Raw genomic sequence first — 25,102 nt, forward strand, 5'->3', positions numbered from 1 at the left:
CACTAACGGATCACTATCTCTGCTACTATTCATACAACTTTTAAAATAGAAAGCAGGAAAGCCATTGCAATGCATGCTGTTACTGAAGTACTACTTCCCAGCAAAAAAGAAAACAAAGAAAAGAAAAAAAAAAAGATTAAAACAATCCAGAGTAGCTCTGCAAAATGTCTTCATTTTTATTAATCTCATATTTTCTTTCTACCACCACTATTTATTTCCCAGCTTTGGAATAGAAATCTATTTTTAAAAAAAGCAGAGATTAGGTTTTTATTCATAGAAACAGTTATCTGATCATAATTTTAAAATACTTCATTTCTTAACCCCCCGTGGAGGGACTTGAAGGGAGGGGAATTAGGAGGACAGGTCTAGTTTATAAAGGAAATTGAAATATATCATTGCAAATAATTTTCCCAAATGTGTACATGGAAGTATCTGGGGAAGTTTTCTTAACCGCTAGAACAAGTCATCATCTAATTCCTGATGGGCGTGTTTGGCTAAAAAAAAAAAAAAACAAAAATGCTAATATCACTGTATCAATTATGCATTTCCCATTTAATATTCTAAACATTTTAAGAAAATTTGCTCCGTGCATTTTTTTTAATGGAATTAGACTTCCCTGTTATCGTGTTCTGACAGAGGCCATGTCTGAACCGGTCTCGTATGGTCAATGAATAATGGGGTTTTAAAACCAGCTAACTGGATTCCCACCCACTGCAAAAATCGGGTGCTGCAGCCTCACTAATCAGTGGTTTTTTTCCCCCCCATACAATGTATTTGAGGTACAGTTCTAGCTAACAATACTTTATATGAATCTATCAATGTTTTGTATTAGCTGCAGGATTTTGTTTCACTTTTCTAGATGTACAAAACCTGCCTTTTGTGAAGTACCTGCATCACAAATAGTTTTTGCTGCTCTTTAAATGGGTATCTCAAATTTGTCAAGCCAAGTGCATCACAAATGACAAAAAGGTCACATATACCTAGTATATTTAAAAACAAACAAGCCTTCAAAGTCAAAGTGTAATGCAGTTATTTCTAATCTGAACAAACAATAGACTGCATCTAATGAAAGTTGACAACTGGCTTTGATACAGAGCTGTGCAGCTCCTCTGTTCCATTAAAAGATGAAAGCTGAAGGAAAGCGCAGAAGACAGCGACTTCTCCCAAAAAGCAAGCAGAAAGTTCTGAACCGGAGCTAGTAGAATAGATTTTTAGTGGAGGCATATGACACTCATCTTTCAGTAAACACGCTGACTTTACATGGGTTATGTTAAGGCTTAAAAAAAAAATAATCAGCATAATAGACTAGGACAAAACACTGCATGTTTTACATATTTATTAAAACTTCTCAAAAATCACAGCACTGCCTTTAAAACGGAAAAGCACCTGAAACCAAGCTACGCTTGACTACAACGTGGATATTACAATTAAGATTAATAGATTTAATTTTAATGAAGTGGTGGGGGAAGAGATCAAAACTCTATTGATGCTACTTTACCAGTGTAACCCTTTACTGTGGCAGTAGTCACATTTATTTATTATTAATAGGACATATTTTTTTTTAAATCAAATTTATGGGATTTTGTAGTCATCCCATTGCTCCAGCTTTATTTCCCGATGAACGCTAAAAAAAACTAAAAATGGAAGGGAAATATCCTGACTTAAGTATTTTTATTACTATTGCTATCCTTAAACAACCCAAGAACTTCCTGGTTACTTAAGACTAAGTCAAAGAAAAGTAAAACTAAAAGAAAACAGGCTTTTAAAAAATGTATTTGCTCTGTAGCTTCTCTACTAAGCCCCTTTTATTTCAGATCTTATAAAGCATCCAACTCTTATTTAAAAAAAAAAAAAAAAGGCAAAAGTAGCCCCACAAGAAGTAGAATGCCTTAAGAGAAACCCCTCAAGGTGCATCTGTCTCCATCATAAAACCAAAATGTTGCATTACCTTCAAATAGGAAATTTCTTCCAGTTGTCAAGATTTCTGCAACTAGTGTTAGATTAGAGCTGAGAGAACGGGGGGAATTAAATTAAAAATAAAATAGTTCAAGCAAGAGAAAGAAAATCTGCCAGAAAAAATCTGACAAAAGCCTGAATGCCAGAGCTGGCTCATTCATGGGGGTCCATCGCCACCTACAGGATTTTCCTCCTCCAGGAAACCTGCTACTCCTATTCACACAGGATTTGCCCCAAAATGAGGATGGAGATTTTTAACGCATGTTAAATAACGTAGGTTTTCTAAAGTCAATGGAGTTGCAGTGATTTAAACCACTTACAGACATGTCTTCACTTATTCCCCCATTTTAGAAGAATAAAAACTGACTATAACTTTCATGGGAATGCACTGTTCTAAGCTTGTATCTGTGTTAAAAATAAAGGATTTGCCTTTTTAAAGATAAAAAAAAAAAAAAGGATGAAAAGAACACAAAATACTGATAGGATTGCTCCACCAATGACAGGGGAGATAAGAGTCAAGTCTACAATCTTCCTGTAAAACTAAGTGCTTTAAAGTACTTTCTAAGAGGTGCCAGGTCAAAGTAATGTGAATAATGAGACAAAACCAAGCAGATCCTGACTGAAAGAAAATCAATACACCTGGGGTTCTGGGGAAAAAAGCACACCCTAAGAAAGGAAAAGAATTTTTACTTTTCGTGACAATTTCACTTCCTAATACATACCTTTTTCATATTAGATGCCATGGGTTTCCTACCTTTTTCTTTTTTTTTTTTGGGCGGAGCTGCATACCTTCTTCTAAACGGCTTGCATAGTGCAAACCCATGCCAAACTTTGGGAATTTTACACATAAGCTTCTCAAATTCTGGTATTTCCAATAGTGGTGGGTAAGTAGCTTCTCTCACGCTCCTGTTTCATGCGTATCACACAGATGCAGTATTCATGAAACTTAGAATACTAATTTCATCTTTGTTTATGCAATTTCTAATCTATGAATACAGTGAACTTTCAGAAAAGGCACCAGGCAAATTGGGAAAATAAAAGTGACTGGATTCTGATTTGGAATATTGTCTCTTTAGGACCAGACAAGCTAGCAAATGGTTACAAATAAATTCCTCTTGTTTTTCAACCTACCAGTCAATTGATAAGAATTACAAATTACTTCTTTCTCACAAATTCAGAGATTCTTGAGACATTTAATCTTAAATTCCTCTAAAGAATCTAAAACTGGAAAGTAAATACACCAAAACAAAACAAAACAAACAAACAACAAAAAACCAGCTTTCAGACAGTGTAGACTTCAGTCTTTCCCACATGTTTTGTAGCAAATTCCTTACATTGGGATGTGGATTTGTAAGGCAACAGTAAAGAATCGTGAGCTGAATTCACCTTTGGCATACGCAAGTATTGCAATTCCAGGGGGAGCAAAGGAACCAGCGCTGCCCTTTGGGGATAGTGAATTTGATCTTTTATAAAACAGTTAAATAATGGTCAAAGACAAGAAAAACCATAATTAAATGCTAATCTGTGATTAGTGTCACAACTAGGAGAACACAGCATACCTGCTAACATGTGGTTAGAGAAAGGAGTTCAATGATGTTAAATATACAAATAAAACCGGCAACAGGCATTTTACCCTGCCGGCCAAAGCAAAATAAATACAAGATATGCAAAAGTAAAGAGAAAATGTGCAAAACGGCATAAGATCTACACTAATCTCTCACAAAACTTCAGAACTTCAAAAGACACAAGATGTTACATATCAGGACGGGGGTGGGGGGGGGAATCAAACCAAAAAACGGGCTTCATAAATCAAACTGCTAAAGTACAAAACAATATAGCAAACTCCAGCCAGACCACAAAGAGGGTTCGCTCTTCATAAACATCAGATCAGGCAGCTAAAATTATTACCAAAGCTCTCTTGTAACTGTCACCTGTGGTGGGTATAATTACAGGCTACTGCTGCAAGCACGCCCACGTCATATGGCAATAAAAGGACCTACAGCTTGCCAAGACCAGGCAGACAATGGAGAACATACACCACCTGACGAGAGCCCAAAAAGATCAGCCAGGGAGACTAATAAAAATGACAGCTTCGAAACAAATGACAAAGCTTCGACCACAAAAAAAAAAAAAAAAAGCGCGTTATCAAATTAGCTGGAAACGCAAACGCCGAGCAGCGTTCTCCAACAGGTCACAACTGGAGCAGAAAGGCAATGAGAACTCTTTGCGGATGTATGTAGTTCGGGTTTTAGCTATAAAGATTCCTTTTTTTCCATCAGTTTTGTTTTGTTTTTTTGTTTTATTAGATAAAATGTTTGCGCATTTGGGCTTGGCTTTGTGGGCTGTCATGAGATAGCCAAACAGCTGAAAACTATGTATTTCTAATTCAGTTCTGGAGACAGACGGATCACTAGATAAATATGCGTATCTTAATGCAGGCACCTTCTAGGGATACATCTATATACTATAACAAACCTGAATTTCTTTCTCATTGCCTTAATTCTCAACTGGATGCCTGCGTACACATTCCTGCTGACCAGCTGTACAGAGGCTTATCCTCCAGCAGGACTGGGCTTTTACCTGTATGCTTAGTCTACGGAGCTTAACACATATTAAAAGGCTTTATCATCAACTAAAACCAACATAATGCAATTAAAGAGCGAGAGGCAATGATTTAGGTCTCTCTCATTACCGGGGGGGAAGGAATCATTCCTATGTGATGCATGCAAGTTTTGAGTCCGCTCAAAAATACGAGCGAAGCACAGGCTTAATTTAAGAGGAAGCTTCCCGATCCCAAAAGCCGGGGACTCTCTATACAGGGCAAGCGCCTTGTTAAACAGGCCCACGGGAAATAAGTATTATTCCTCAGACGCAAAACATAGTTTTGCTTTTATTTTTATTTTGGAACATTTCACTGGTAAAGAGCAAATCCCCGAAATCCCTGAGCGGCAAACATAAGATCATCTATGTTTTTTCCAAAGTTAAAAGGGATATTTGTACCGGTCTCTGCTCAGCTCCATCTCACCCCGACTCCAAAGCTTCAAACTTTGCTTTTTAAATCTTGTTTACCGTGTTGTCAAGCTCCTAAGTGGTTATTTCCCTATTAACTTTGTCCTTGTTTGTTCTTGCATTTTTGAAAGAGCTGGAAATAACATGTGTTTACTTTGCTGTGTGTCTCTCAGCATCATCAATATCACTGTTGCTATTCCAGGAATTTTAACTGCTGCAGCAAAGCAGAGCCTGGGATCTCAAGCTTAAATCGTACTCCCCTCGACCACAGAAGAATAATACTGGAAATGTAAAAATTGCTGGGAGAAAGGTAAAACCATCTCCTTTAATTGTGTAGAGAAGGCTGTTTCTCATCTGAGCAGTGACTTGCATGTGTCAGGTAACGTGCTCCTAAAGGCTTTGCATTCAGAAATAGGGAATTTTCACAGGCGCTGCCGTGAGCAGCGTGGAGGAAGGAGGATGTAAACGTTTCCTCCGTCATTAGGAAAACGCTTTTACTGGGATATAATAGCTTGAAGTAAAAACATACCTCCGATCCAGCCTTTCCACTGGAGTTTAAGACAGTAATTTTAAAGATGTGCCTTTGCCAGGGATTTACAGAGGGAAAGAGGGGAGGAAATATTAGGGGCTCTGAAGAATTACTAGGTCAAATTCCTGGAACCCTGCCTTTCACTGCTCCTCCAGCACTACCTCTGGCCTTAAATATGAACAAATTTTTGTACCAGAGTGTTATTTTACAGCTTCCCTATTTAAATAGGAACTCCATTTGTCCCTTTGCCGGCTGCTTCTTTAAAACTGTAGCAAAACACAAGCTGCAAATGGGCTGAGAAAAGCCCTTAGCAAAAGCTCTACAGTAAAGTGGAAGTAAAGACCATCTCTTTTGCATTAATACTTTTTTTTCTTTTTTTAAAGCTTTTTCTTTTTCCAAGTTCCCTATTCAGTGTTTGAAGAATACTCATTCTTCTCTCTTTAGGATTACATCTATTCATTTTATTTAGCTTTTTAATGTGGAGACATTTTAATCTACCATTACTTTAATGCTGTTCCCGAATAGTTTGGGAACAATGATTTATATTTCGTCTTCAGCTATGAGGATGAAAAAAAAAAGGGGGGGGGAAGACTATACCCTTCTCATCAGTTACACATGTAGTCATGGCGGGGTGGTTTGTGCTTTGCATCAGGGAACTGCTTGTTCAAAATTAGCGGACAATTCATGGGGAAAATAAGAAAGATTTTAGGGAAGCTCATGTGAGAGCACATCTTCCTTCCCCACTCTATAGAAAAGTGAATTATTACCATCCACTGGTAAATCACAAGCAAAGTCTCAGTGAAAATTTTCCTCTGTCCTCTGCGTGGTTGGCCAGAGGTCCAAGAGATGCTTGGTGACTCGGCCTCTGTCCTAAGCTGTTTGGACTTCATAGCTGTTACTGGTTTCCCTTCTCCATAGGTTCCTCATGTTCCCTATTAGACTTTTGTCCCAAGAATTTCCCTTTATTGATCTATAACTCTCCTCCCATCAAGGAAAAAAAAATTAAAAAAAAAAAAATCACTGTGTTGCAAAACAACGCATGAGTTAAACTGGATGTTTTACCCGTATATTATTGTCATGTCCAGGGTTGAATTATGCTTAGAACAAACAGGACTGGAACATTTTGTGTTTTGCTTGGGAAAGTCTAACCATAACATGCAGAAGACACTTTTCCACATGCAAAATAAAAGATTTACCCCAAGTAAACTCCAGAAGGCTTAGAATTTGAGTTAAGAAACATCTTTCCTGAGGGAAAAGAACATTTCCTTCTTACTGATATGCAATTAGCAATTTTAGAGGATACTGTCAACAAGCTAATGGCCTTTTCCCTGTAGGTCATCAGTATAAATATAGCCCAGCTCAACAGGGATTAAAAATTGTTCATGTCTAATAAGGCGGTTGGTGTCTCCTCTATGAGATGAGTTTAACTGGGCTCAGATCCAGCTCCCGTATCGCAAGCTTAAGCGGCAGCGTGTTAAACGGCACACTCAGCAGAGATGCCCAGAAGTTCATGGGCTGCAGAGTCTAACCTATCTCTCTGCTGCTATCCCAGATTAGGACTGAAGCAAACGGGCCCAGTAATGCACATATGTGCAGCCTCACCCAGTTTACCCTGTGACTCCTCAGGCTTCCAGGTCCCACGGCCCAAGACGCCAGCACCAAAAAATGGGGCGTCCTCCAGCCCTCTCTGGATTTGAAAAGCTTTGGAGATCTTAATGGAGAAAGGTGCCAAAATCTCACCTCTGCAGCAAGGAGCTCCAAAGCTTAAGTCTGGGTTTCCTGCTGTATCCACAACTCCAAGCAGCTCTGCTGGGCATCCAGAAAACCCAGGGCTTCCCTACTTTTGCATCAGCTGTTTTTTTGGGAAGCCCAAACTGCTCCAAAATAATCCCACGCCTGTCATTTTCCCAGCTGCCCACCATTAAATAACCGCAGTCAGTTTGACCAGAAACTCTACATTCCCCACACATTACATTGCATCACCACATATTCCTTCCTTTCCTCCCGGTACTAACCCATCATAAAATAATTATCAGGCACACTGCAATGTCACTACAAAATAAATAAATACTGCCTGTGCATGCTGCATTCCTTCTCTGGCTGACCCAGGCTGCCAGCTAGGGCTGAACCTGAAAAATAGCTCCCACCTGTACCCACCCTGGCAGCAGCCTTGATTAGCAGGAAGCCTAAACCTGATATAGTGGGACATGCTGCCAGTAAAAATGAAGTATGCTGGCATGGGTGAGTGTGCAGGGACCCTGAAGCAAATCAGCAGCGAGCACTGCCAGTCACACCGGAGGTGCGACGGTGGCTGGTTTCCCGTCGTTTGCCTGATCCTGTCAATGTCTCTTGCAACTATCGTGCAAACTTTAAAAAAAAAAAAAAAAGAGACGGTAAAAATTCCAGTCAATATATCCTTTTAATTTGCACCAGATTATAGTGGGTTTTTTAATGCAATTACTGTAATTTCATTAAATGACATAATTACCATTAATGCAGAAAAAACTGTCAATAGAAGGTGCAATTATGTTGTACAAAATCACAAGCACAATGTGCAATGATGCATAATTCCTCATGAAAATCATTCTGTGACTAAAATTAACTTTTAAAATATTTTTAAAATACATATTGTACAGTAAGAATGATTCAGTTATTACGGACTTAACTTCCACGACCAGGGAAGAAGGGGGAGCAGAGCAAGCAGGGAGTGTTTGCACACAGAAGGAAGGGCCAGAAATTCAGTTTAAAAGTGGATCAGAAAGGTAAAAACACAAGTTTTTGTATGCACAAGGGGGGAAAACAGCTTATAATCACACAGATATACAAGATGACTTGTGAGCAGGTATTCCCCTAGGCACAGTTCACCACGCAACTCCAGCTTTTTGGACACCAATAACAGAGCACGGAAGTGATGTCTCAATGGAGAAAGGTGTGACAAGAGGAAGGAGTGATGAGGACCAGGCTAAAAACACAACATTTGCCCTGGAAACTGGGAGCAAACTGTCCAGGGTAGGAGATCAAGAATGTCAGACACACGAGAACCACCATACAAGGATGTACTAGAGTATGTCTCTGAGTGTCTTCAAAATACAGCCCTTTTTGAGTGGCATGTTTCAGTCAGAATGCAAAATATTTGGTTGAATACAGAGGTAACTACACCAAAATTAAATAAACAGATTAGAATGCCTGAAGAGTTTTTGGTCTACAAATCCCCTCAAATCCTGAACTGATGGAGGAGAACACACGGACAAAGTCGTTTAAGATCTCTCCTGGTATATGAACACTATTAACTCTACAGGCAACATTTTCCACATGTGGGAATATTCCCACGTGTGGGAATATGCCCAGGCAGGCACAAAGATGTGTGTCCATTTTTCACACAAGAGCAATGATGAAATGTACACTATAAAGAATCCAGAAAATCTAAGTGTGACTACTTCGTCCAAGCCAGGATGTTATTTCTAGAATTTGTGTAACACAATTTCCACCAAACCCTGCGTGCACAGGGCAAACATCACCAAAAGCACAATTCTGCTTTTCACCTCACCTCCCTTTTCAACCCTCTTTCCAAAACCTCTAAACCTGAAAAATTTCTGATTTTACTTGTGCTTGAGCAGGCCCGATCTGTGTCCTCTGTGCCTATACAATTAACTCGGACTGAAAATCATCAGATTAAAAACACAGAATGCCGATGAAAAATATTATTTCATTTTTATAACACAAAAAAATTAATCTGCTCACATGTTCTTGGATTGTCTCCTTTCACCACTACAAAGTAATAAAGAAATTTAGCTTGGGATGATGTATCTTACAAATGAGAAAACATGGTGACACCATTTTTCTCATTCACTTGTGTCCTGCCTGGGCTGTCCCCTGTTTCCTCCCTCTTTATCTGTCCCTCTCTTTCCCTTGTGCACCCAGAAGTAGCAGCTAATGTCCTTGTCACGCTCCAGAGCTGTCAGCACTAATGGGGAGGGAGGTGTGCTGTAATGAAGACTAAACCAGGAAGGTGTAAGATACCACGTCCTTGCCTACTGCCATGCTCTGATGATCTCACAAATATTTTCTTCTGTCTGGCAGTGGTTTTTGTCTGATTGCTTAAGAAAACAAAGTTCACATGATTATACTGTCTGCTTGTCTTTCTCCTCCTCCCTCCCTTTACTTCCCCTTGGAGGAAGGGGCATGGGCTACTTGCAGAAGGAAACCAAGGGCAATACAACAGTCTCTGGGATTATCACAGTGAAGATACATGGATTATGTAGAATATGGTCACAAGAGTTACTGCCAGTGGCCCAAGAGATAATGTCTGTAAGAAAAAAAGAAAAAAAAAAAAAGGCATTTTATGGTTTCAGGGCCTGGCTGGCACCTAAGCTACCAGCCATGGTTTTACAAACCCAGCTGAAAAACGCATGAGAAGCTTTGTGCATCTTCCTCACGTCTGGTAGTCAGTGTCAACTGCAAGCAAGTCATCAATAAGGACAAATTTGGTACAGGCTAAGCTGATACAAAACCAGGTACTGAACGTACACAGATGTTGCTTGCCGGGGAACGATGATTTTAAAATTGTGATATTTGGTATACCTTTTATTTAACCTGTGGATTTTACATACAGATTGGGGCTGGGAGGGATGCTGCACCTGCCATGCTGTGTGAGTATTTTCAATACTATTAAGACACACGCTGGAAATAGTGAGAGAGAGAGAGATATAATTAGCACTTCATTTTAAGTGCCAAAGCTGAATTATTTCCATGTGGAAAAAGTCAGACAGACTTACATTTTGGTTTGTAGAAGAAACCAGCTGTAATTATTCTTAGAATCATACATTTTTACTCTTTTCCCTTTACCCGCTTTCTTTCAGGAAACCGGGAGCGTTATGGTATCCAGTAAAGACAATAATAATCTGAAACTTGTAACCTTTTCTTGTAATCCTTTTCATTAGGAATCCATTCCTTTTTCTGTTGTCGTGGGTTGGGCCGGGTTGGCCAATGACAAGATGACAGATGCTCTACCCCACCTCTCGCTCCAAGGAGAGGAAGACGAAAGATAAAGAGATTTATGAGTTTAGGAAAAACTGAACTCCCTTAATGAAATATTAATAATAAAATGAAAAGGAAACAATGAAATAGATACAATACATACAAGTATACACAAAACCGGATCAAGTTCCTTGTAAGACATCACTGACAGGGACTGGGAAAGTTCCAGACGGGACTCAGGGACAAATGGGAGCCGGAACACACTGACCAGAATCAAAAGGCAGACGAGGTGACGGGGTCTTCCTCAGACGTCAGTCATCAAAGACAAGCAGGCCATTGGAGAAGGGCCAACAGAGAAGACCCAAAGACGAAGAGCCAACCTGACCCCTTTGGTCCCTCGGCTTCTATACTGGGCATGGCGGATGGGATGGAGCACCCCATTGGTCAGTTTGGGTCACCTGACCTGTCCGCCCCGCCACAGGGTAAACACCTGAGTCAGCTGACCCTGGTCGCCACGGCAACGAGCGTGCGCAGGGCTCTGCCTGAGCAGAAGTTGTCCCCGCTCCACCCCAAACCAGGACATCTCTAGACCCACTCTCCCACCACCTTCTTTTTCTGCCTCGCCACCACTTCCAAACTTTTCCTAAATCTACGAAAATGAACTTCACAGCTATAACTTTGCAAGTATTTTGGTGCAAAATCTCTTAAGTGCGTGCCTGGATTCTTGCTGGGCGGTGATGGCAGGACTTCAGCACTGGGATTTTAATTACGTCCCTCCCTTTCCAGCCCCAGCGCGGATGACCATCCAATTCCCCTGTGCACAATCATAGAGCTGCCCTGCACAGCCGTACCTGCTTCAGCGAGGGACCGTCTGCTCTGCTCTCCAGCAGCTCTTCAACCATTAACTCCAGATATGGTCTAAATAAACTTCAAGCAACGGGAGAAAAAAAAGTACAGAGAAAAGACCCTCTTGTCTTCCCTACTCCTACGTGCTAGTCATCCCTCTAACCTGCAGGGTGAAAGACAGCTCCTCTGTCTTTGCTCTGGAGCTTCTGTCAACCAGACATGATCCATTTTACTCATCTGTAGCGAATACACTGGGAAGTGTTTTCCTGAAAAGAACCTTTAAGAGACTTATAATTCACAGACAGTAAAAGTGGGGGGGGAAATCTTGGAGATGTGGCTGTTATTTTGCTTAATAAACACTGAACTCAAAAACTTTCTTTCTGCATGCTGGACCACCACAAAACGATTTTGCAACCTTTAATGGCATGCCAAACATTTCAAGCATGAAGAAAATGTCACACCGCAGAATAAAAAGCAGGCAAAACCTTTTTGTGCTTGAGCGGATTATGAGAAAACTGCAAATGGGGTGTTTACTACCAAGAGGAAAAAGGAGAGAGCTGAAAAGTGGGACAGGCAGGTGGAGAACTTGGCTTTTTGTTCACAGAGCGCAGCACAACTCACTGACCAGTGAGTTTTGCTTTTTTCCTTTAAAGCAACGTATTATTACCATCAAGAGAATAGATTTGCAACGGGCAATGTCAACAGAGCTGTTTAGGTGCCATAGGGACACAGGCATACCAGACGTCAATAACCTACAGCAAAGTGCCACCAAATTGCAATGGGAGATGGAAGGGACAAGACCCATCAGCTCACTGCATCAGCCAAATCAAAGTCATCTCCCTGCATCAGCCAAATCAAAGTCATCTCCCTGCACTGCCCTCTTGGCCACCACCTCCCTCCTTTCCTACCACCCAGTTGCCATGTTTTTAAAAAAAAAAAAAAAAAAAAAAAAAAATCCAGAATCATCACATGGTCACAGCCTTTACAGGGTGGCATCGCCCACCACGGACATGAGCATCCTAGGTGCAGGTTGGTGAACATCTCTGCACCAAAGCTATTCCTGAAGGTCTAATTTCCATGCCCGTCAGGCCCAACGTGGCCCAAGCTGCCTTAAAACCCGCAGCCTTGCAGCTACGAAATACCAATAACGGCAAATGATAAAGGGCTTTGTGGAGAGGAGGAGTGGAGAGGAAGGCATTGTAACACTCAAGATCTTATATCACTTAGCCTCATGCAATAAAAGAAGAAATCCACTTACCACAAATGCTATCACGCTCTTTACCGTGGACTCCCAGAGAAAGCAGCTCCGAAGGAATTGTATTGTATTCCATATTGCCATGGTGATTTTTTTCACGCGATCAACATTTCTTGATAAGATCTGATAAATATTGAGTGGGAGGAGGGGAGGAGAAAAGGAGTTTAATCAAACACTCTAATATCCTACTATTGCTTCAGAAACAGGGGTAATTTAAGCGAGAAACGCATGCCAGGGCACATATTACAAATAAAGCCTCTGTTTCAGAGACACGCTCCAGCTCCTGCCTGCTTTCTGATTACACCCAAACCTTCCAGATTTTCCTCATCCCTTAGAAAAAAAAAGAAAAAGGAAAAAAGAAAACAACGCATCTTGATGTCAAAACTAAATAAAACTGTAACACAAACCTCCCTTCGTTCACCTCCAATTCTCAAAATATAACGTTGTCTTAGGAAAAGGAACAGAGAGAATGTAATCAAAACACTGAATCTCTTCTCTACGTGTTTTGGATTAGTCCGTAGAAATAAATATGGAATTTTAGCCTTATTATAGGGCACCTTTATCTAAAAAAAAAAAAAATGGCCGTTTTTCTAAAATCCTATGGACTTTTAAAATAAATAATTTAGAACTGGTTTCTTCCTTCCCAATGAAGGGAATAAGGCTCTCATTGAGCTTTAGATGCTGCGAACCGCGCAACAGCCACAGCTACCTTTTTCACTCTGAAGCATGAAGCAGAACTACTGCTGCAAACCAGATCAGAAAGCAATTTTGTGTTAACACAAACAAACCTTTTAATATATACAGAAATACAGAGAATTTACACGTGTTCAGCATTTTATGCGTAAATAGGGTTTGTTCTTGCAACTGTACTACAGCAATTCAAATCTTTGCAAAAGAGATGCGAGAGCTGAGCCCAGACACAATGTTCACCTTTTTGGAAAATTTGCGGTTCTCCTCAGTAAAGCGCTTTTCTCGGGGCCTGAACGTTCTAATACTTGCTTTAATCTAATAAAAAAAAAAGAAAAGAAAAGAAAAGAAATTAAAAAGGTGTCATGTAGTTTTAAGTGCATTATTTCAGCTTTGTATCACCAGTGTTGACGAGGAATTTCTTTCACTCTTTTCAGCCTCTGTGTGACTTAGGAGAAGCTGCTAGGAAAAACATGGATGGGTTAAATTGGGCAAGGCTGGACTCACTTCAGCAAGAGCAGGGCTGCAGTGTAGCCCACGTTGGCCTTAATAAATAGGATTTAACTCGGTAAAAGGCTGTAGGGCATAAACAATTGAGACTGACTCAGCCACCTAAAAACTAAGTGCACCAGGTACATGCCTCATTAATTTTCCTGTCAACACCCTGGGAAGAGAACATCGTGGGTCAGCTTTTTGGGAGGAAGTAGGTGTTAAAAGTAATGTATAATAATCTAAACATTAAGCCCTTTTTTGGCTGTTGCAAATGAAGCTGTGGTGTACAGCAATCAGCATCTTCTTCTTAAGGCGTCTGTGGTCACTTGTCAGTCCCAAAACGCCCCTGCATTGTCCCATCCACCTGGATCGGCCATCACAGAGCTCTGATGCCCCAGTACTTCTCCACCCACGGCGTGAAACCCCCCCTCCACCACCAGATGCAACCGGGTCGGGACTTTTCTTGCTTGGCTCCTGGTTTTCACCAGATCATCCTCTCCGCCCACCCCCATCCTTGCAGATTCGCACGTTTCTCCCACCAGCAATAAACAAAGAGAAAATATTTCAACTTACAGGATTAAATAGGACATCCAGCTCCAAGTAAATTACTCCTTTTGAAGCACGTTCCAAGTCTTTATTCTTCAGCGTGTAACAACTTTGTTTACCATTTCTAATCTATAGTTTGGGGGGGGGAGGAAAAAGCATCAATATTTTCCCAGCTGTAATACACAATATAGTTGAAAGACACTACAAACAAATAAATAAATAAATCCCAAGCACAACAAAACCCCTCCCCAAACCCTGATAATGTACTTGGAGCCTGAAATACAAAATGACCGTTGGATTAGAGACCTATAAAATTGCAGATTAAATCTCTTATGGTCCAACTTTAATTTACAGACCTTGTACTTTATAGTAGAGCAGTGCACGCAATAACCAGTCAGAAAATTCTGCCCTGGAAGCCAGTGAGTTGATGGGAAGTAATCAGCCTCAGTTATTACAGGTTTAAAATGGTTTTTTTCTTCCAAAGTTCAGGAAAAGAGCCACAAACAACAGTTTACCTATCTATTGCACACTCCAGTACACGAACCCACTTCTTAACGCTTAGTTTATTGCAAGGTTGTCAAATTATTACCCAGGAAACAAACGCAATCCAAAGAAATTAATCAGCTTAAGTGGAGCAAATGCTAATGTAACAAATGCTCAAAATTAACTAATTCATGTAAAAGACTTCTCCCCCCACCCCACCCCTGAATTTCAATACCATTTCTATGCTCTAATCTGCCGGTTGGCCCTATCGCATTAAACGTCTATTAAAAAAAAAAAACCTCCCTCACCATTTTGTAAACTATTTGGCTCAAATCAAAAGCATTCTCTCTTCAAAAAGTGATGGCAGAAATATATTTATTATACACAGTAGGATATGTATTGATTAAACATTTGGCTTTTTAGGAAGCAGACCAGTTAATTCTAAACAGCAGTAACATAAAAAACTGCAGCTTACCAAAAAGCTACATTCAGGGACTGTAATGATCAAAGATTAAAGATAACGGAGGAAATTTGGGGGCATGAAATTGCAACCATATTTAAAACGGCTATTGCTGCTGCGGCATTTAGAAGAGGCACTCATATAAACCACGGCAGAAATGAGTAAGGGGAAGGAAAAAAAAAAAAAAAAAAAGGCATAATGGGAACCAAGTGATTTCACGAGACAAGGGAAAGGTCGCTTCCATTCCCAATGCTGCTCCACCCTTTCTGCACCAAGTAGCTCGTCAAAGGCTAGATGGGTTTTCTGGCTAACGGCTGAAAGGGAAGAGGGCTCTCCACAAGGGCCAACTTTGCATTCTCTGTGGTGTCCAACCAGGAGCTCCAGCAAATGAACTCTGCTTTCACTGCAAGAGAGTACATGCAGGGTTGGAGCTGATGGCAAAGGATGCTGCAGTTCCCAAGAAAGGGGCAGGCAAAAAACTATTTTGCAGACCAGCAGGCTCAGACAACCTGCAGCCCCAAAACAGAAGAGCTGCTGAAGTGGCTGGCCCCTCTTCTAGGGCCAAATGAACTGGCATCAGAAGGTCCTCAGGCCAACTGCCACACACAGTATTGTCGGCCCATCATAAAGGATTCTGCTGTTTCAGCAGTTTGCTTTCCCCCTCCTCAAGCAAAAGCAAAAAATAATTTTAAAAGCTACTGAAAGAAAACAAAACCAAAATTTATTCAGAAATTCAAGATTTTGTTCAGTTTCCCAAATTGAGTGAAAAATGGATTTACTGATGTAGAGATACAGGACCAGAAGGACATGGTTTGCAGTTGTTGTCCCTTTGGATCAAGGGGGTGCCACCAGCAGCAGATTTAGACTGAGTTTTGATTCACGGACTCTCCTGCAACAGGATAGAAGGTATGTTGTTCCCAGTGTGTCTGCAGAGATGTAGGTGTCCAATACATGTCACAATATCATAATTCTGCGTTCTCCATAGTTATTAATTCGGGGGCTGAATTTCCATATATTTCAATTAATTACACATATTTCTCATAACATTTCATCTTATTACCCTAGGAGCAACGACTAGTGGGAAGTTCTCTTTACATTCCTTGCGATACACTTCTTTCTTACATCTTTCAAGAGCGTTAACAAACAAGGAAAAAAAGGTCACATGCTGCTAAACTGATAGAAAACCAAAAAGAAATGCTGTCACTACTGAGAAGGTCCGCGTGTGATATCGTGGTCTTCCGTGCTCAAAAAATACTTCTGACTTTGGGGAAAAGACTCTTCATTTTAAGAGCTGGAGCTGAATCAAACATTTTGGGTGTGTCTGCAGGTGTGTTCTCACAGCAAGTTTCTAATCAGCAACAATAACTTCCATCTCTGTCTTTGGAAATGGGGGTTGTTAGTTGCTTGGAAAATAATTTTTAAATTGTGTCCTTATTATTGTTGCTGCTGTTTTAAGATTGAACAGGCAGAAAGTAATGCAGTGCAAATACAGCTTTACAGTCAGCTTCATCTGGCATCTTTAATTCTAAGTGTTTGACTTGTCTGGTAAAAGATGTGCAATTATAACTCAGCCTAAGACTAAACATTCATGCAGATATCCTAGCTTTTGACCTTCTTCAGAGTCAAAAAAGCACATCAGAGAACAACTGGCTATGAAACGGTGTTTCTCCATTGCATTTGCATTTGGATAAAAAGAAAAAACCCTGCAAAAAAGTCAAGGGAAAATATCTCTTACAGTTTTGGCAGTGTGCTAATCCAGTGCGGTTCAACAAAAGGTGTAGGGTAATTCTAACACCCATGACTGCATGGAGATTAGATCGGTGGCATGTCTCAACTGTGCCCAGAAGAAAACATCCAAAAGAGCTTTTAGTACTCTACGTTTTCATTGCATGCTGTTCTTGGGCAAGAGTTCAGATTCTGTTCAACGTCTCCCTCAGTCTCGAGAGACAGCCAGTCATATTCATTTCATTTTGGATCTCTCTCTTTCTCCTCTCTGGGTTCTCTTCCCTAAGTCTCTGCTGTTCGCAGAGACTGCTGAAACGCTTTCTCCAGCTGTGGAAAAGGTGAGCAGCCAGGACTGGGATCCTAGAATGAACCTAAATGTCAGAAAGATCAGTTTTCTTCTATCACCCAAACATCTTTTGCTACATACCTGATCTCACGTGGATTTCACTCAATAGATATCCCTGACAGTTGTATCTAAAATAGGTTATCTTTCCCATGAATGTTTACATCTACTTACGGGGAAAGGAACGTTCAAATTAAAAGTGAAAATATCTGCAGGTGAGGTCCTTAAAGAGACATAATCAATATTATTCCTCTATTGATGATGTTTTATATCCTCACTGAATACTAATGCCTGCATTCTCTGAAAGCGTCTTAATAGCATACAACACACCAGGGCTCAATCGCCAACCACGAGTGCCCGTAACCACATGATTAACATGAGGACAGTAGTGCCTACCCCGCTGACATGCTTCATTTTGCAAGGTCACCATCATAAAAAAAAGTCAGGATTTTGATCCCGTGGGAATTTCTGATATTTGAGGCCTTTCCCTGTTCTGAATCAATTCAGAAAGACAAGAGATCAGTATCAGTTTTCTCACAGAGCAACTCATATATTCTGTATCACAGTCTCTTCTCCATACAGGACCATGCAAAGGAAATTATCAGTTGAAAGGAAAAGCTAAAATTCTTTGTGCATTAAATATTTTGACCTACAGAGGCACTTCAGACAGAGGCAACTTCTGGCAGTGCTTTAGCTGAAGGAAACGTTCAGGTACGCGAGACCACCGTACAGTCAAGGCCCAAAGTGCACCAGGTTCCTTTCAAATGAATGAATATTATTTGCTAAACTCTTCCCACAGATGTCCCCAGTAAAACAAATGTGACTAAACACAGTATTGATGTAGCCAGCCAATGCTAAATCTATTAAGCAACAACCTCCTGACCGCTTGGGAATTTTAATGAAATAGCGAAAGCCGAGATTGATATGACATGAAACACGGAGAAGACAGGACCCTTACGCAGCAAAGGGTGTTCTTTCATTGCTCTTGTCTCAAAGAAATATGGTTTAGTGGCTTTTTTTTTTACATTGATTTTAAGAAAACTTCACTCTGTATCCAGCTTTGATGCAGATTCAATGTCACATATTGATGACCTGACAGAAGAACGCTGGGTTAAACCTCTGTACATCAACACCCGTGACGTGTGGAAAGGGTAATGGCTACTCTCCAAGGGTAATTCATCTAAAGCATTTGGGACCTCTGATATTCCTGCTTGAGCTCATTGCTGATGCACAATGTCATACCATTTGCCCTGAATAACATAAAGCTGTCTTGTAATAGACACACACCTACCCTTATTCAAAGGACATATTTCCCCAGGAAAAGATGAAAGCAAGCCACATATTTGATCCACCTGGACATGAATAAAGAGGTTTTTTGTTTCTTTCCAGTCTTGCAATATATATTGATCGGATTTTCTACGAAATGCCTATTCATTCATCCCAAAACTCTTTGCCCCAAACATTTCACTTGTAACAACATTCTGTGGGATCCAATGTTGAATGGACATTTGGATTCTTGGCAAAGGATTGATATCTAAAGACCAAATAGATACGGAGCTGACGGTCTGAAAGAAATCAGGCAGCCACGCGTGGGCTTCCAGGCAATCTGAGGAGGAGCTGAAAACCTCACAAGGTTCCCAGGTGCTACTTGAGAAAAACATTCCTGTTGTTTCCATTTCAGTGAGTAGTACACGGTCAGGGGAGAATTTAATTTCAAAAACAAGGTGTAATTTTTTCCAGAAGAGATACTGTGTTTTTTCCCCATTCCAAAATTTCTGGTTCATGACAGGGATAAAAGTCAGAATAGACTATCCACTTCACAGCTGCCTCTATCGAATAAATGCAGCATTTTCACTTTTCTCAAACTCTAAAGCTTTCTCCTGGAAAAGGCTGTGCACTTATGGTCAAGTGCTAAGTAATTGCAATCGTCAGGTGTCTGCTCTCTGAATCCAGGCCATGTTTTAGATAATTAAGCTTGCAAAAGTCATACTGCTTGTTTTCACTGTGTCGTTGGCTACCGACCTTGCTTGGCACTTGAAAACATTTCATAGACCTCTTCCTGTTTGCTGAAAAAAGGGTGCAGCTGAAGACTACTCTGAGCTGATAATTCAGCAGATAAAAAACATTCCATTCTGCGATACCGCTCTTCACTCAAAGGTCTTTCTATGCGAGGATATTTGATATACTCTGCTTTCGAATTCATTGAAGCACACTACATGCTCCCATGTCTCTAATAACTTGGGGCCTTCTAGGAGACAGGAGTCTCTTGAAGCAAAACAAAAAAGACAGACCCTCACAAAGAGAAATACGGTTACTTTTGCTAAGATCTAGGGCACAAAGGAACACAGAGATGGAAAGGACTTCTTTGATAATTAGTTCAAGTCCCCCAAAACCTACAAAACTTCTAAACCTATCAAACTCCTTTCTTGAAGCAATGAAGTTTTTGCCCTACTTCTTCTTTCCCCAGGATCATCTTCAGCGTCTAGCACAAAAGCCTGCTCTGTTCAGTGGTGTAAATGGTCTTCTCTTTCATTCCCCAGACTCTGTATGTCACCTCTGGCAAGAAAGGGATCCATTTTGTTGAATATCTTGGCAGCACTAATCTGTCTTTTCCACTTTAAATTCTGCTTTTGTGAACGTGGCTGACCAGAGCTGTATTTGAGATGAGGTCTCTTATACATGGAGGACAGTAGTTTGATGTAAAGATGGGCAGGAGAAATAAAATACAATAGGTTGATTAACACGGAAAAGCTAAAGATAAAATGCAAGCAAATAACCACTTCTCTCCCTCTGTCCCCCACCTACCTACAAATAGAGAAAATTCCATATTCACTGTAATGCTATCAAAATCAATGTCTCTACAGTGCATTAATAGAGATGTATGAGACACAAATCAAATTGTGTATTCATCCAATATTACTTCATCATGCCTATCAAAATAACATGACGTTTTCAGCTTTATTCATCATCTGACGCTTTAAAACTCTTCCCATGCTGCCCAGTTTTTTATGTTTCTTATTTGGTGCCTGCAATGAGCCTAGATCACAGTCAAGGATGAATGGAAAGCATAAGTAATTTCCCTGTCTCCGAATTTTTGTGTAGTAAGGTTATTCGAGTGTTAATGTGATGATGAACGTGTACACTAGTTTGCAAAACGCCGGTGTAAAACTCCTGTACACATTTAAACCAAAATTCATTGTCAAATTAATTAAACATTTCATATCCCTCGAACATATACTTTATTCAAGGCAGTTTTTCATTAAGAAAAGAATTTAGTCATCCATGAACAATTCCTGAAGTAAACTTACTTCATGTGCTGACAGCTCACGAGTCAAATTTGTGCGTTTTTAACAGGGAATAAAAATGCGGGTACTTCTATTTTCGAAAGGGAGTTTAATGCAAGGCAAATATTAGGCCTGATTACCTAGGAGAAATTAAACCTATATGATTTGTGAGGCTTCCTTGAGTCTTTAACTATTGTTCTCTTTCAGCATATTTATCTAAATGGTTCAAAGAATACATTCAAATTTATAGTGAAAATTATAACATACATCAAAATTCCCATTTCAAGAAAAAGAGCTTAGAAAATTACAGTTCTCTGTCTCAGCAGACTAAGTTAATAGGTGCAAAATGTTTTTTAATCAGAAGCAGAGACGAATATATTTACACTAGATTTGACTGAAATAGGAGGCAGAGAAGTTTGGACGAGACGGAAGAAGATCAATTGGCAAGGGGAAGCATAAACAATTTTTTTTTTTTTTTTTTTTTTTTTTTTGTCTCAAACCTTGGACAAAAAACCTACGCTGAATAGTTTGGACATTACCACACACATGCACTCCCCTCCTCTGCCTTGTTACATGCTTCCTAAGGGATACTTGACAAATGCCTATAAAATCAACAGAAAATCCAAATCTAACATCTTCTCACTGTGAGCCCACACAGCCTGCTGCCGATCATGCCGACCATTTGGCAAGGACTGGATCTGCAGGAGAGCAGCTGCTCCAGCCACTCTCTTCCAGTAACATCAGAGATACGAGGACTTGGGGAAAAATTAACCAAGTGATCAAAAATGGAATAAAAGATGTTAAGAGGTTTTTTCCTCCCTGTAAACATCAAATCATCCTCCATGCCCAACTGACTCTAATATTGTTCTAAAACTGGAGATATCGACAACTCAAGCCACTAAAATAGACAAACAATCTAAAATATACCCAGCCTCAAAAAGAGCTTGCAGTCCGAGCCACGGAGGGAAGACGGTTGCAAAGCACACAAGAGTGTGTGGGCTACCAAAAGCCCAGTATTTACTCCTCAGCTTCCATAGCTTAGGCTTTTCTTACCCCCAAATTGCAGGGGCTCCCCTGTTCTGGACTCCAGTATAACTTGGAAAGAGCACACAGTGGATGAAAACAAACACATTTTCGCGAAGAGATTCAGAAGCTACATTGCTTTTAATTCGCGTATACAAGAAATACACTTATTTAGACAAAATAATAACAAAACTGGAGCACCCTGGCCTATTTCTTTACCGCTATAAAGCATTCCTTAGGTTGGGTTCATATCCTCTAAGAGTTTTCTGGGCAGTTCATTATTTATTTGGAAACATCAAATATTTGCAGTTCCCCTCTCTGATCTTGATTGGTCCCTTACCTAAACTATGCTGACTCCGTGGGGCTTATATTGCCTGCTTTGATCAGATGGGACTTTTGCTTTTCCTCAAGAAACCTCCCATTTCTCCAGTCTCTGCTACGACAGAGCCGCACTAAACCGTTATTGCAACGTTGCCTTTCCTGCAGCAGCCCACCTCTAAAACTCAAAGACAAACTCTTGCCTTAACCATAAGAGAAGTGTGCCAGCCTTTCTGCAGAGGTGAATATGCTTTCACAGAGATGTTTCCAAACAATACTGCAGTTTTTTTACTCTGTAATTTCAGTCAGGATTCACCGTCTGCCTATTCAAGAGTGCTGTCACCCACAGGATCACACTGTGTGTCACCGAAAGCATTGCACTACTGCGTGTATCGCTTGAATCACGTTCTGTATTGCAAGTGTGAATGTTTGTACAAGGTTCGACGTGGTACTCACCGCATAAATATCTGACACACCCTCTCCTCTGCCTATGGAGCCTACTGCAAAACAGCAGTGCCCCAAAACTCAAGGAAACCCCCACACTTAGACGTGTTTACACGACTTGACTGATCCGAGCACGAGAGTCCTGTATCGTTTCACGCCTCATCTACTAACTGATTTAATAAAAGCCACAGCCTAGAAAGTTCTCAAACTTTACTGCGAAAGTTACCAGAATCTTCTGTGATACTGCACATACACATGGAGCTGTTTACATCCTCTTCATCTGGTTTACTCATTCTATTACCACCAGCCTTGTTCCAAAATTAAATCAGCCTTACCAAACACAAAGCTGCTTTTCCCCTATTTCTCTATTAATGTCTTTTAATGACCCTTTTATGGCCCCCTCTCTTTAGCCTGGCCTTTTTTGGCCATTTCTGAAAAAGCTTCAACTCTCCTTAATCTCCAGAGCAACCACTTTCCCCTGAGCTCGCTTTGTTTCCAGTTTTGATTTTATACTCCCATGGTAGCGCTCACTCTTCACATATTTGTTTACAGAACAAAAGCCACCAGTCTTTAAAAGCACTGTGGAGTAGAAAACACCCCTTTTAGGTAATTTTATTCAGCTGTGCCAATAACAACAGCTATCTCTAGTCAATCCTACTGTGATGTGCAATTACTTTCTTGGAGTAAAAAGAAGCAAGACAGAACAAAGACATGCTTAAAATGTTACCTTCAGAAGATGATGTGGAAACATACAGAACAACTCAATTATGTTTTCAGACCTGCACGGCATATAGTACTGATGAAGTACAGACACTTCTGCAATTTTCTTTCCAATCAACCAAATTTGTACTAAAATGGGTTGGCAACGCTCGTTACACTAAGGAGAACTATAAACACTGCCAACTAAAGCATATATAGATCTCAAAGCCTGTTTATCTCTAAATCTGTGTTGCTTTGTGCTATGGGGAAAAGAAATGAAGCTCGTTCCCAGCGAAACCATCAATGTTTGAATGATATGCGTGGCAAAGGTAACTTACAGACAGCAAAGGGATGGCAACTTTTCCAAGGAAATCAGGGGGTTTATCTCCATCTTCATCAAACACTGTCACTTCCAGAACATCATGAATATCTTTAATAGGGCTGGAACAAAAAGTGCAGACACATAAAAAAATAACATTCGATACACATGCATACAGTCTCCTCCACAAAGATCTGAGAATACTGTTTTACTAATTAAGTTTGTATTACCTTGGAGTATAAAACTAGCATTTAATTAAATTCCCCTAAAAAAGGAATCAAATTATGGGTATTCCCCAAGCTTTCCCCTCATGTTTCAGTCCCATAACTAGGTGAAGAAAATAACTACCAGACAGTGACACTTTTTGTGCGTCGATATTGATGCCAACGGTGTAGAACTCAGCTCTCCAACAGGGAAAGCTGGTGACTGGGAGAGGTCAAGGCCTGAATTCAAAACCAGGCTTCAGGACATTAAAGAAATAATACAGGAAACAAAACTTACGCAAGTTCATTTGACTTGAACAATTATTGAAAAATTATCTCCCTTTTTAAGGTTCTAACAAAACCAATTACTTTAATATAAACCTAACAACCCTAATTAAGGACCAAATGTACAATATTTTTGTTCTGTTCAGTGCAAATGCTCTACTGAGGTGACAGTGGGGACGATCCTAAGCATTTATTAGGTCATTAATAAATCAGAGTCTCATCTTAGAAAAATTATATCTGTGTGCCTGCAAAAGCACGTGTAACTGGAGACGACTTATGAGTTGCATTCATTATCTCCTCTTTTCCTTTTTCCATGGGCAAGAGTTAAAGAAAGAGTTACATGGTACAGTGCGTGTTTCTTATTTAACTAAAGGCAGCCGTTCTGCTCGAAAGAAGGTTGTTTCAGAGCTGTCCTGCTCCCAGAACCTCTGCCTGCAACACAGTGGAGTTGCTCCTCGCGTAGCAAGTCTGAACCTCAAAGCCACCTGGTTGTCTCTCCAGCTGGCAGCCACAGCATGTTCTGTGATGTGACCAGCAGCCGAACCACCATGAAAGGCACTGTTTTCAAGACATTATAGCTTTAAAATACACTGAAACCTGCCACTTCTGCAACTAGATATCCACATTCCTCACCAAGGCATTATCATTTCCCATATGATAAAGCTACCAGTGGTATAAAATATTAAAACCCCTACAGTGACACACGCAGATAAGTGTGTTGCAGAAAATCTGAATATGATGGGAAGGGCTCTCTGGTGGCATTGAACACTCTGGCTGAAATGCATTCGTTCACTCAAAATAATCCACTCTGCTCCAAAATAAATCTAAATCATCAATAGCTTTTAAGGTGCTTAATTGAAATTTTTTTAAATGGCCAAAAATCTAAGGAGAGCTGTGAGAGCCTGACTGGCTCTGCAGATTTGGTGCTTGGACTAGCCGTGCGACAGCAATGAGAAAGTTAGAGGGAGTCCACAGCTGACATTTCTGAGACCCACAGGAAGTACAGACACAAGCTTTCTTTTTAAATGAAATAATTCTGAATTCTTGTTAGGTCTATTTTTTTGTATGAACATCCGACAAGACTCAGCTGCTGGCACAATCTCAGAATAAACAGTGATGAGTGGAAGCTTCTTGAGAACAGACAAAGTAAGAGAAAGGACTCGGAGAGAGACGCATTCAGCTGCAGCCATGAATTAAACAGAAATCTGGCAAGGTACTT

At 40.3% G+C, this 25,102-nt stretch overlaps 1 protein-coding gene across 2 annotated transcripts in view; it reads right to left on the reverse strand.

Moving 5' to 3' along the window:
- The window catches only part of MCTP2 (multiple C2 and transmembrane domain containing 2), a 125,337-nt gene that overhangs the window by 35,736 nt on the left and 64,499 nt on the right, over positions 1 to 25,102 (reverse strand). For both annotated transcript variants that reach the window (XM_074600265.1, XM_074600266.1), the window contains 4 exons: positions 23,415 to 23,517; positions 14,325 to 14,426; positions 13,503 to 13,577; positions 12,576 to 12,695 (listed from right to left, as the gene is read on the reverse strand). In XM_074600265.1, the coding sequence (XP_074456366.1) occupies positions 12,576 to 12,695; positions 13,503 to 13,577; positions 14,325 to 14,426; positions 23,415 to 23,517 (400 nt within the window). The remainder of the gene's footprint in view (positions 1 to 12,575; positions 12,696 to 13,502; positions 13,578 to 14,324; positions 14,427 to 23,414; positions 23,518 to 25,102) is intronic.

This window comes from Larus michahellis, chromosome 9 (genome assembly GCF_964199755.1).
Source record: "Larus michahellis chromosome 9, bLarMic1.1, whole genome shotgun sequence".
NCBI lineage: Eukaryota > Metazoa > Chordata > Aves > Charadriiformes > Laridae > Larus > Larus michahellis.